This window comes from Grus americana, chromosome 21 (genome assembly GCF_028858705.1).
Source record: "Grus americana isolate bGruAme1 chromosome 21, bGruAme1.mat, whole genome shotgun sequence".
In the NCBI taxonomy this organism is placed as follows: domain Eukaryota; kingdom Metazoa; phylum Chordata; class Aves; order Gruiformes; family Gruidae; genus Grus; species Grus americana.
Window position 1 is genome coordinate 290,657 of NC_072872.1, and position 13,677 is coordinate 304,333.

At 52.1% G+C, this 13,677-nt stretch overlaps 1 protein-coding gene across 2 annotated transcripts in view; it reads right to left on the bottom strand.

The window, feature by feature from the left end:
* Positions 1-13,677, bottom strand: part of EPHB2 (EPH receptor B2) — a 131,949-nt gene that overhangs the window by 39,618 nt on the left and 78,654 nt on the right. For both annotated transcript variants that reach the window (XM_054849924.1, XM_054849923.1), the window contains exons 4-5: positions 11,218-11,373; positions 10,232-10,567 (exon numbers count right to left, since the gene is read on the bottom strand). In XM_054849924.1, the coding sequence (XP_054705899.1) occupies positions 10,232-10,567; positions 11,218-11,373 (492 nt within the window). The remainder of the gene's footprint in view (positions 1-10,231; positions 10,568-11,217; positions 11,374-13,677) is intronic.

Below are 13,677 nucleotides of genomic sequence, written 5' to 3' on the forward strand. Positions count from 1 at the left end.
CCTCCAAAAGCCCCTCCACCAGCACTTCTGTGTGTATGGCTCTCTCCTGCTAAAGGGGTTCACTATTGCTTCAACTATTAAAATGTTTGTCCACTCAATTTCTTTCTTAGTGTCCTCCCCTGTGATAGCGTGTTCAGGAGCCACATACTTTTGAAATCAATTACCTCCAGCAGAAGCTGAGGAAAGCAACACAATGCCACAGGGATGACAGCACTAGGGCTCGTTAATAAAGAGCAATCACCCTCAAAGCACCAAAAGCCGCAGGTCTGGGATGTTCGCTGGACTCAGTAGAGCTCTAGAAGGCTGGTATTTCACAGCCTGTGAGTGGTTTGTTTCCGAGGCTCCTGGCAAGGTGGCCCCACCAGGCTGGTACCCACGCTGTTTGTGTGTGTCGAGTGTCTGGAAAATTTCCCAGCAGGCCCAGCCTCCAGCCCCTTGAGTTTGTAACTACAAATGCTGGAAAATCTTAAAAACACGGCAGTACAGTCCAAAGCTGGTCCTGGCTCCGGACCCATTTCAATCAGCGAAGGCTTTGGTGTAGATTACAGCCTTTAAAGCAGTTCCTATTGCCACAAGCCCAACGGCTTGGCCCGGGCAGACAGAGGCTTTTGGCTGTCTTTATGCTCTTTGTTTAATTGAGTTTGCAGCCTTCATTTGCATGCTGCCATCCCGCCCGCGGAGGAGGGCAGGACTTTGTTCTCAGCAATGAGAGGAGGTGCTCCAGAGGATCCCGGCATCCCGTCACGCAGCCCGCTGGAGCGGGTTTGGGGTCACTCAGCACCAAGGTCGTCCCCACCTCCTGGCCCCCTCTCCATGTGGAAACCTCATCTGCTCCAGATCAAGGCGATGTCATCAGCAAAAGGGTGGTGGAAAGCAGGAACGCTGGCAGGAGTCAGCCCTCCGTCCCTCCAAACTTGTCCCCCACATTTTCAATAAAATAGTACTTTACGATGAAATGCTAACTAATTGCAACCAAAACTGTTCTTAGGAACATACTGATTTTGAAATTTCAAACACAGAAAACTTAGACCAGAGAAGTATTTCTTGGAAGAATGACGCCTGCTGCAGGCCATCACCTTGGACCCACTGAGTCTTGCTAATTTGAGACTGAACTTGTTCCCTTGCTCTCTTTCATGGTAGACTCCATCAGGCTGCCCTCCGTGTGTGTGGAAATTCTGGAAATATCAGTGTTTTTTCTTGGAAAGAGCATCTCCTCCCCATCCCTCCTGATGCAGCAGCCTCCTGCAGACATGATGAACATGGACCGGGCTGGATCAGACAGGCACAGTGAGGATCTTCCTGCCTGAACTGAGTCAGACAGGGACTTATCTTTTTACACAGAGACAGAGAGGACCACTAAATCACAGGGACTCCGAGATGGAGCAAGGGACAACTGGCCAGCTGGTTGCATTAACTCGATTTGCTACAACCATCTATTACAGTCCACGTAAACGCACCACTGAGCAGCATCAACTCCCAGTGTCTGCTCAGCTGCTCAAGCACTGTGACCCTGAAACTTGGCCCCCCGTGTGTTTGCAGCCTTGCCTACCTGCCTCCAGCATCTCCACCTGCCCGAGTGCTGGCACTTGGCGCCTTGTGCGCAAGCAAGGCAATTAGCACTGCAGGCTGTGTTTGCCAAGTGCAGCAGTAAAGATAAATCACCCCTCCTGAATACATAAGCAAAACATGAGCTCCTGAGCCACTCCGTCAGCTCCCAGCACTCGCATGCAGCGGGGATGGCGGCATGTTGTGGGGAGAGGGGGAGGCGCTGGTTCACCAGAAGGGACTTTCCACCCCATCCATCATGGATGGGCTTTTGTTTTCTGCCCAAAGTCAGCTCCAGATGCTTTGGAACAGGTTTCTGAAGCCCCAGGCAGGTGTGGGAAAAATGATCCTCAAACTCACAGAGTAATTTATGCTTCAGGGAAGCCTGGGAGTCAGCAGGTGGAGGAGCCCACAGAGCTGGTAGCGGGTGGAGAAGAGCATCTGCTAGGAAAGCTCTAACAGTGCAGCCCGCGCCCTGCTCTGCCAACATCCCCCCAACTGCCCACCGCAGGAGCGGGAAGAGGAGTCCTGAAGAGCCAGCAGCTGGCAAAGCTCCTACCATCTGGGAGCCCTGGCTGCGGATGGTCTCCAGTGGGCGGAGAAGAAGGGACTTGGGCATGGCAGGGTCCCTCCTTGGCACTCACTGCCGGCTGCTGCAAGCGGGGGGGATGCAGCGAAGGCAACAGGCTGGGCCACCAAGTGAGAGGAGGGGGGCAGCAAATGTCAAGCCACATCAGGTTTTGGTGGCAACAGCCCCGTGTACCAGGCAGCCAGGGTGAAGGTGGGAGCTGGGGGTGAAGGAAAGAGAAGGGAGAGAAGAATGGCTGCAGAGCCATGATGGCTATGTGGGTTACTACAGATGGTCATGTGGGTCCATGTGGAAGGTAAGGCCTGGCTGTTAATGCTGGATAGGAGAAGCCGCCATGGGGATGTCAAGGTTTCAGGAGGCTTTGGCGCCTGGGAGCAGGCCAAATTCTCACAGAAACACATCCAGTGAAGTCCCCAAAAGAAGAAACCTGGGATTTAAGGGACCTCAGGCATAGTCCTACAGTAAGCAGACACACTCCTGCTTGCTCTGTCATACAGGCAAACAGGCTTTGGCCCGGCTCCTCCACATGGGAGATGGCTCCACGGATCAGAAAATTTCTGCTTTTCCACTTAAATGCTATCACCAGCCACTCCGTGCCATCTGCTCCTGTCCTTCTGCTTTAATAACTCTTCTCCCTTTCTGGTGCCCCTCCAGCCCAGCACATCATTACAGGTAGCAAATAAATCCCCTTCAGCAAGGCTGAACACACAGTGCCTTTTTGGTCTCCTCTCTGTAACGTGGGCTCTCCTGTGTTCTGCTCATCTCATCAGCCTTCATCTCTACCTGCTACCATCACAGTTCAGCTCTCTTCAATGTGGGTAACCAGGTGTGCACACAATGACCGTGCAAAGTTCCACCCAAGCTTTGTGCAATGGTGGTGAGACTTAGCTACAGCTGGTGAATGTACTTTTCTTGATACAGCACAGTTGTGCACGTTTTTCTTCCACAATGTTTTATACTGGAGAGTTGTCCCTCTCATGGTCTGCCACCAGGTCCTCCTCAGCTGCCTTCCATCGTTGAATTTCACCCTGACTCTGTTATTCCACCTCTCAGCGTCTTCCTGGAGGTATCAGAGTCCTCCTCTATCCTAACAATGTTTGTGCCAGATTTCTGCACAAGAAATACCCTACCAGATTTTGAAACATCAAGAAGTATGAGACTACTTCCCATGGACCTCAGTCACCTCAGTTCAGTCTCATGCTTCCCCATTCGGGCGGTAGTGGTCTCCCATTTAGGCATTTCCTGGACAGACTTCCAGCTTTACTAGTAGTTTTCCAAAACAAATGTTTTACTGGTGTCTTGACAGGCAGAGCCTACTGCATTTCCTTAGAAAATCAGTGATCTCATTGGAAAAAAAGCAAGAACAAGGTACACAGACTTGTGCGCAAGGACTTGATGGGCCCTCTGTCTCTTCATGTCTCAAGTCAAGACTGGTTGCCTTTCTGAAAGATGCTTTAGCCACAGACAGGACTGAATGTGAGGCTAACTGATATGCAGGCTGATCTAAAACATCTCTTGGCTTGAACCTTTGAAACTTAGTGTAACAAAGAGCAATGGCCATAAATCATAGTTTGGGAGGTTCAGGTTGGACATCGGGAAAAGTTCCCTCAACAGGGGGGTGGTGCAGCTCTGGGACAAGTCACTGGAAATGTGGGGAGATCTCTGCCTTTGGGGATTGCCAATAATTGTCTGCCCAAACCATGGCTGCCCTGATGTAGTGCTGGCAGCAGTCCTGCATAGGTGGGAGGTTAGATGAGAGATCCAAGATGCTGGGATGCTTTTACACTTTTATACTTTGTACTTTTATACTGGAAGGGAACAAGAAATAGACATTCGTAGCTTTTAAGGTCTGGAAAGCTCATTCCAGCTCTTCGAGGTGATTTCTGCATACACTTTCCAATGTTGTTGTTTCACAGACAAGTAATTTCTGACTGCAGCCAGCTCAGGGCAAGGCTGAGAGCAGCATGAGAGAAAACAGGAGATACCATGATTCCCTGCTTGTGTCTAGAGGAGCACAGGCCACTGCTGTGCATCCCTCTGAAGGAGGAAGCGAGCCAGATCTTCTGATGCAAAATGAAAGCGAGAAGGTAGAATCAGGAATGCATGTGACCCAGGCAATACAGTTCTCGCTGTCTAGCCTGCAGCATAACTAATGTGACAAGCAAACAGCAACCTGGACGGCTGGTGAGAAGTGCTAGTCCCTACCAACCTTACACCTTCACCTTGTCTGCTACCCTGGCTCACTCCTCTCTCTCCTCACCCTTCCTCGCCTGACCCCTCCATACTCCCTGTGGCATTGTGCAGTAAAGCCCGTGGACCAAGGCTGCAAGGGACTTTTTTTTTTGGGTTGAAGGTGAAGGAAAAATCCTCCCTTTGGTGCTTTGCACTTCACAGGATCTGCCTCACCTGTGCTTCATCACTCATGGCTGAACTCCCCAGCCTTTGCCTAAGGACCAGACGGGACTCTGTGCAGCCACAGGACACTCACAGCAGAGCAGAGCCATGGCCCACATTCTTGCTTTGGACCACTGAGAGATTCAGCTGTCCTGGAGCTCACAGGCACCTCTGAGTCTCATCAGGACAGCCCTGTCCAAAAGACACTGCCTGGCTGGGATGCAAGCGCCTGGGCTGTGACAGCCACCATGAAGCAGAAATTCAAACTCTAATGATGTTTGGTGTGAACCTGGTGCACAGGCATTGAGTTCCACACCTCCCCAGCCAAACGACCCATGTCGTGACATACTGCTGTGAAATGCCACCCAGAATAACAGTGCAAATAATCATAACGAGTTATCTGGATCCATAGGGAGGGAGAATTTGTGCCAGCAAACTCCACCACTGCGGATGCTGCTCCTGATGGGTTTATCAGGAAAGTGTATTGGTTTCCCCTGTCCCACACTAGCTGGTACTCACACTGTATTAGCTGTTTATGGCTTTTTTTGGCTCTGTTTGCAGCCAAGAGCCTCTGACATCAGAGCTAATCCTCCCTTCTTATCCCACGTGACACAAGAGTCACTCACAAAAGGGATGCATTCCCAAAAATGTGAATGTTCTCCTTCCCCAAATCACTGGGAGGTCTTGAATTTGTGTCTGGGTGGAGCCCAGGGCTTTTTCCTCCCTTGACAGATCACAGAAGTGTTATCGAGAGGTGCCCTTCCCATGTGCTATCTGAGTCATCCCTGCCCAAGGAGCCCTTTCCCTTGGCGACTTCCCCAGGGCACTCAGCCTGGCCACGGCACGGATGGAGCCTGCAAATCCTCGCAGCACAGGACTCCCACCCTCCCCGATCCTCCCCAAGGAATGGCCACAGATTAGCACACAGGGGCTGCATGTTGTCACCAGCAAGAGGGTTGATGCCTGGCACGGCTCTCAATTAGTCAAGTGTCATTATCTAAGCGCTGGGCCACGCTCAGCTCCTTGACCCCTGGCTTCCCTCCTGCACCTTCCCTCTTGGGATGCTGGCACGGCTCTCAACCGCCCTCTTGGCACACATCTTTTGTTCTGGCATGGCCGAGAAAAGGCTTTTGGTGGTACCCGGTATCTGCATGATGGGCTTGTTTTCTCTGGCCACATCACGGTCCCTTCAGACAGGACTGGCTGTGTCAGATGGTAAGTCAAGTCCTGGATCTCCCTCCTTGGAGAGCTGCTGAGCTTTGGGGAGAGGTGCCACTCAGCTGCAGGGTGCGACAGGCAGGCAAGTGGAGCGTGAGCGGCTGTTGGGAGAAGCACAGCATGGAGCTGGAGTCAAAAAGAAGCCTGCTGAGAACAGCAGAGGGAAAACACAACCTGGCCTCAGAGGTGACAGAAGGTATTTCCTAGGAAGGCAGTGGGGGTCATGCAGAGTTTGCTGGAAGGAGTAAATTCGAGTTGGCTGAAGACCAACCAGGGAGCAAGAAGGTCATGGGAAGGGAATGTTTATTCCAAGTTCTTTTTATTCCTATTCTGCTGGTCCTGGTCCTTTCTGATTTTCTGTATTTGAAAAGGGAATCATCATACCTCCTGTTCTAGCAAAACCTGCCTTTCTGGAGGTTAAACGCATTTGGGCTTTTAAGGACACTCACTGCAAGAGGAAGGTCCAGGAAACCACCTTGGAGCACGGGCTGGCGCTGGCCTCCTCACACGCTCTCTTTCAACCAACCTTCTCCTAAGAAGAGAGGTGGCCTGTCCCTTGGGGCTCCTCTCTACATCGTGGTGTCTGGATTGCTGATACCTTTGTTGGTGGGACTGAAAAGTTGACAACGTTATAGTGAAATGCAAAGGGTGAATCTGGGGAGTCTAAGGTCAGCGTCAACCTGGGTAGTCTAAGGCCAACATCAATGCAGAACAGTCAACATCAATGGCCATGGGTCCAGGAGGAACTGCAGAGGATCCTGGACTGCCAGGGTGACCAAGGCAGCCTGCGGCACAGGGCTTATTAAGGGTGACTTTAACTGCAGCTACAACTGCTTGGAGCTCCTTTAAAAGAGGGTGGAGACTCACTCTTCCCAGCCGGGGTAGGTGATGCAACAAGGGGCACAAGCCACAAATCAGGCTGGAAATTATCTTTCCCAGGAGGGTGATGTTGTCTTGGGACAGATCAGCAGAGAGGTGGAGTTTTCCAAGACTCATCTAGAAAAAGCCACAGCAGATCCACTCTTGGTCATAGTCCTGCTGCAAACGAGAGGGTGAATCAGAGACCCCCGGTGTCCCTTCCACAAACCCTGATGGGATCCTACCGCCCAAATCAGCCACGGCAGCACAACTTTGTGGAAGTAGCTCTTGTCAAACTGTCTTGATTTTTTTCCTGAACTCAGGAGTTCAGCAGAGTGCACAGACTTAAAGTGTGTGAGACACTGGGCTTAGCATCAGCATCATCTGCAACATGTGAAATTAGTTTTAAACAGGACTAGCACTCAATAGGGACTTACGCTGTGTCCAGCACAGTGGAGGCAGCACCTCTCCTTAAAATTTTTAGAAATCTGGGAGACGATATAAAAATACTGCTGGCAAACCATTCATTAAGTGTCCAAAATGGCAGTGTTGGGAATGACAGCTTCTCTACAGAGCAATGATCATGGCTTGATGGCTGAGCCCGTGAAAGCGATTATAAGGTTGTGCTTGGGTCTGGAAACCAAAATGCAGGTCTTGCTTGGAGACTGCATCCTGGGAAGCAGCATCTGAAGGGACCAAGACAGAAGCCACCAGGGAGGTAAGAGCTGCCCGCACAGATGACTGAGGTAGCAATTTACACTTGGATGTGCAAAGGGAACAGCAAGACTAGCAGGGAAAGTAGTTCATCTGCTACTGGGTACAGTATCTAGTTCAAAAAATTATGATGAAGAATATAGAAGTGTCCACAAAGAGCTATGGGAAGATCCACATTCTGGAAAGCCACCTCATAGCAAGAAAGTGTGATTCAGCTTGGTCTTGCTACCTCTTATTTTTCTTTGAGAGAAGCCCACCCCGCCGCCTGTGTCTACACGAGGAGAAATGTCCTACTACCACAAGACAACAGCAAAATCAGTTATGTTATGTAAAGGCCAATGTTGGTGAAATCCAGACTTCGTTGGAGAGGGGTACAGCAGAGGACCCCAGCCATCTTCCTCTGGGAGAACAAGAAGGTGAATGCTGTGCACATTCTTTGATCTCAAGTTTCCCTTTTGGGATGACGGTCACTGTACCCTCACCCCCCCCAGTGCCACTCCTCCGGCCAGACTCGGTACCTGCTCTCTGGCTGCTCTCTGGGGATCGTTTTCTTACCCTCTCACAGCAGCTTTTTCTTGGGATGCTGAAGAATTTAGGACACCTGAAGGTCAAAGGTGCTGGGGGTGATGTGGCATCTCTCCTCAGTCCCGAAAGCACCAAGCACAGGTGGTGTGCCTGTCCCCCAGCAGTGGTCCGCTTATCCCTGGGTGAACCAGGGCGATTCTGCCTTGATTCTTCAGGGCTGGGAGGTCCCCAAGGCCAGCGCAGTGGGCGCTTTGCAGGGAGGCCATCATCCAGCTGCGGCAGGGGCACAACTCCGTCACGTACGCAGTCCTGTGCTCTGCCTAAGATGGACCCCCAGCTGGCAGAGGGGGGCTGCAATCGCCGGTTCCCTGCCTCATCCCTCACCTCCCTCTGCATGCTCTCCTCTCCCTAGGACACCCTCCATTCTGCTGTCCCAGCTCTGCCTTTGTGTCTGCAGCTTCTGTTACCAACTGCTAATGATCTACATCAAGGCTGCCAGGCGGTGCGGAGTGTAAGCAGAAGAATTCAGAGCCTCTAATTACAGAGGAATTAGCGAGCAGACAGTTACTGTTTAGTGCTAATGAATAGATACATTAAGAGAGACATCACACAGGCTGAGAAGTGTGAGCCCTGATAATAAAGGAGTGTCAAACAAGGAAAATACAAGGAGGAGGATCCAGGGGACTGAAAAGGATTCGCCTGCAACTCAGCTTTCTGGTTTTGCTAAGGTGGAAGTAGCCACAGGCAGTACATGAAGGTAACCAGCACACCATATAACGGCAAAGTGCAAAATCCGAGCATTAAATAACTCATCTATAGCGCAGGACGATGCTGGGGGCGCGCAGAGCCCCTTTGTAGCCCCAGGTAGCATCACACCCACCCTGACTCCATCAGCCGTCTCTGTAAAGGAAGCTGCAACAGGTCACCATCCCAAGCCAGTTCCTCTCTCATCATGTGCAGACATGTCCCTGCTCGCAGTGAAACATGGTTCAATGCTATGCTAAATCTGCCTTCAGGGCTGCTGAGACAGTATTGAAAACACTGTGACCCCGTGGCTGCTGAGCTAACTTAAGATCAGAGGTCAGTCTGCTGGTTCATGTCCGACCAAGACATTTCTGCAGGTTAAGTCTGTCTTGGCGCTCCACGTGCACAACCAAGTGACGCCCAGCTGCACCACTGCTACTCCACCCTAGACCAAACACCTCCTGTCCCCTGCAGCCAGCACACACCATGGTCTCCAGGCAATTCAGTGGAAATGCAATCATCCACGGCTGCCAAATACAGTCTTGAAGGTCACGTAGCGTCCAGGGCAGCCCAGGACATGTTCGCACAACCCCACACATTTGCTGGAGTGCTCAGAGGGACCACAGAAACTTGCTTGCTCCCACATGTGCTTGTACCTTACTGGCATGCTTCCACCGTGCAATTGGATTAAGCAAAACCCCAGCCCTAGCCTGTGCTCCAGCTCCAGATGGCTTCCAGGTGGGCTGGGGAGAGCAGCCCCAGACCAGCAGCTCTGCAGGGCATCCTGCCACCAGCACAGCTGCTGCCTGGGGGCTGCTGGTGAATTTCCCAGGAGCGGCACTACAAGGAACCCCGACATGCCTTCCCCCAGCAAAACCACCCTGCACAGGGGGAGCGGAGCAAACCCCAGACCAGCACAGAGCTGGAGACCCCAAAGGAAGTCCTTCCAGCTCTGCTGCTGGGTCTTCTTCACCAAGGTGACCCTGCAGTGGCGCAGGACCTGGAGCAGATTTCCAGGTGGTCATCCCATATATCTATCTCCTAGCCCCTCTTCTGTGCAGCTTTCCTTCACTTTCACGGCCTGTCCTGGCTTCCTCTGCAGTCAGGGCAGAGATCGCAGCTTGTGTCAAAATGCTGGAGCTAATCTTACCTTCTCTCCTCAGGAACCAGGAGCAGTAGCAGGGCTGCAGCAAGGCTGCCAGCAGCAGTGAGCACTGCTGCTGTGTCTGCAACACACCGACAGTGTGTGCAACTGATGCTCCACGGCAACAACCTCAGAAACAGTCATGCGCCCAGTGCCAGAGAGGGATGCTGAGACACCAGGTGACCATGACATGAGTGTTCTGCTGCGGTGATGGGAGGGCAGCTCTGCCTCGGGGCACACTCCAGCTTTTCACTGAAATAAGGGATATTTTTCACACCTGAGGCTTGGGATTCATCCAGGCATTGCCAGGCCCATGCACTTTAGTTATCACCAGCGTTACGGAGCAAGCGACGCCATGCCACATCTCACCCCACCTCCTCTCCCCTTCAAGCCCTGCTCACCCCACACAGTTTCACCCAGCACCTCTCAACCAGGAGATCTCTGCCCACCCCCTCCCCCTCCTGGACAGGTCTGCTGGGAGACACGGCTCTGCATCTTACCAGCCTGGTTGGTGGTGATGTTCACTGAAGCAAACTGCGGGGAGAAGGGGCTCTGGTCGGTGACACCGTTCACCGCCTGGATCTCGAAGGTGTACTGCGTGTGGGCCAGCAGGTCACTGATGTAGATGCGGGGCTCCGTCAGGCCCAGCTGGCGGGGGGCGAACTGCACGTTGTCGCCGCAGCGCGTGCATGCCCCGCGGCCTGAACCGCAGCTCTTACAGATGATGTTGTACACCAGGTCCTCCCGGCCACCCGAGTCCCGCGGCGGGGTCCACTCCAGCATCAGAGAGGTCTCGTTTACGCTGGAGATGACGGCCTGGGGGGCAGACGGGATGGCTGTAAAGGGAACAGACAGAGAGGTGTAAGAGCCAGGTGCAGCGGAGCAAACCCCAGACCAGCACAGAGCGGGAGACCCCAAATGAAGTCCTTCCAGCTCTGCAAGGACCAGCTGCACCCCATCGTTTTCCCCATCCCCAGACAGGACTCTGCAGCCAGCACAACTGAGCCAGTGCTTCCCTTGGTGTCAGGGATGTGCGGAGCAAGCTGGACAGCCAAAAGCAGGAGCGGGAACAAAACCTGTCCTCTTAACCCAGGCTCACTTGATTACATGGCATCCCTGGCAAAATTCACCAGTTATTTTTTATAGTGTTTCTGATTCCTGGCCTTTGCACTAATCTGCTGCGTGCCAAAGACGCAGGTCTTCTCGTCCGGGTACAGCCCCACAGTGAAGTCATCCCACTGCCTCGAGCAGCACAGAGCAACCCAAATTTCTGTCCTCTTTGCCTGTGCAATGCTGGCAGGCGCAGACTGGCCCAGGGTAAGACAGACCCACGCCTGCGAGGATGAGGTGCTCTGAGCCCCTGGCTTCCTCCAAAATCCCACTGAGACAGATGCCTTTGTTTAACCATCCCTTGGTGCTTTGATTGATGCGTGTCTCCTTTCCCAGATGCATGCAGTCCCTCCCCCGTTGCCCAGAGCCCACATACTGGTGCACGGCATGTCGACAGGATCAGCATCTGCCCGGTAATACCCGTTTCGGCAAACGCAGTTAGTGGCCCCTTCCGAAGTCGTCCGGCTGTTAATTGGGCAGTGGATGCATCCTTCATCCCCTTGGCTGGCCTTGAACGTCCCCGACGGGCAGCCTGGAAGAGAACCAAGAGCAGCAGTGGTGAGGATGGGGGCTGGTGGGGACGCCCGGGGCCTGGCAGCGCTGCCAGAAAACACCCTTCTCAGCTTTGCAGAGTGCGAAGCCAAAACCTGACAATTTGAAGTAAACAAAGTGGAGAAGGAGCAGCTGGTTTGAAGGCTCTGAGGGGACAGGCGCTGCTGCTTGCGCCGCCTGTAGAGATGGGGTCCCCATGCAGACATCTCTCCCCCCCCATTCCCAGAACACTCAGGGAATCTTACGAATGAGAAGGGGATTTTAGCCACTGTCATGAAGAAGATGCGAGCGGCTGTACCAGGCCAGACCACGGTCACCAGAATCCTCCCCTCAACAGGGGCCACCCAAGGAGCAGGGCACAAGCCAGGCACACGCATTGCCCACAGCACCTTCCCACCCTCCAACAAGTTATAGCTCAGGGACTTTCTAAGAGGCAGGCTCTCTGCGTTTAACATCCCTTGTGGGATGTTCCTTCCACTAAGTTACCAGTCATTTTTTTTATTGCATGTGAATGTTTTGCACCCATTACATCGTGCAGCACAGAGGTCCACGGTGTAATTGCACGCTGCATGAAGAAACCACTGCCCTCTGCTTTGAAGCTGCCAGCTGCCATTTCATTCGATGCAATCTCACACTTGCCTTGGCAATGAACACTCCATCGCTGTCCACCTTCTCCCAGACCCCTAGGGTTGCACAAACCTCTGTCATGCCCCAAGCAAGTTGCATAACAACATTCGCTATTTTACTCTCTACTCTTTTCCCATAATTAGCAATGTCCAAATTATTTTTTTAACCACCAACGTACCAACTGGACTACCTATTACAGCCCCAGGGTCTCATTCCTGAGAGACATCAGGCCAACTCACAGCCTTTCTCTGCGCATCTGTACGTGAAGCTGGGGTTGTTTTCTTCCATTTGCATCACCTCAAGCCTATCGAATTCCAATTGCCTTCTCATTTCCCGGTCACGCCATCTCATACAGTCCTTTTGCAACCCTCCACAGCCAGTCCTTGCCTTCACTACTCAGTATCATAAGCAAATTGCCACTTCTGCCACAACCGGCAGCAGCGTGTCCTGGGGTCTACCTCCGCTGGGCCTCAGATCTCTAACCCACTCACGGATGAACAAGATGCTCCATTAGCAACAGTCGCTCAAAAAAATGCGTGTTCAGCCAGGCAGGGTGGGCGAGGGTGGCACAGGGGGTGCATGGTCCTACAGCAGATGGGTGGTGAAGGCCCAGTGTGAAATACAGTATTAACAGATACGGCACAGGTGGCTAAAAATATCACTGGAAAGCTTTAAACACCAGAAAGTCCTTTCCAAGTCAGGGATCACCAATGCCAAAGAAAAATCTGGGCTATAAGCATTTATGGGCATGGCTCTCGGTGCTTACTCTTGGTTGTGACTTTCCGCCGCTGTTAATTCCTTGTGCAGCACAAAGAGCCTGGGGGGCGGCAGGTGGTTTCTGCACTGGAACGACTTAAACAAACTTCTACTTCAGTTCACTGCCAAGGCTTTCAGGAATGAGGCAGATCAGAAAAGCAGCCTGGGAAAAACATACGCTTGAGGTTGCTGTAAGCAAGAGCTATTACTGAGATATGTCTATTTTTTTCTTTTTAAAAAAAAAGGGGAGGGGGGTTTCAGTTTTCACCTCCCTTCCTTCAAAACTATCTTGAGTTTCCAATGAGAAAAGCTCTACAGAAAAATACCACCAGCCTTCCTGCTTGCAAAGTCCCCCCTGCCTCCTACAGTCAAAGGACCTGTTCAAAAACTGGCTTCTCCTCGTGTTCCTGGATCTTTCCACCCTCGCTGCCCCTGTCCCCAACACGTTTCACTCCATTTCTGACCCTATTCCCGTCATGTCTCTCGGCACAAACCCATCTCAGAGGGTGTTAAGCTGTGGGGAGAGGTGATGGCTGCCTTGTTCTCCATTGCAGAGAAGTGATGGTGGCTCTGTAGCTGAAATGGTAACAAGGTCCCCGGACTAATACCAATTTTTGAAACACGGTAAGACCCACACACAAAATTGGTCTAGTCTGACATCCAGGGTGAAATATGAGGTCATTTGATCAAAGATGTTTTAAGACACAGGCCTCTCTCACCTTCCCGAGGCTTATTTTAAAAATAACAACTTTCCTATAAGGCTGCTTCTGCATCAAAATAGAGATACCTCAGAAAAATGCCGATGCTGCTGAGGTTTACCAGCCCCAAGAGACAAAAAACATTCCCCAAGTTTGGCCTGGCACAGGCCAACAGCTGCAGTTAATACTTCTGCATGTGCTGT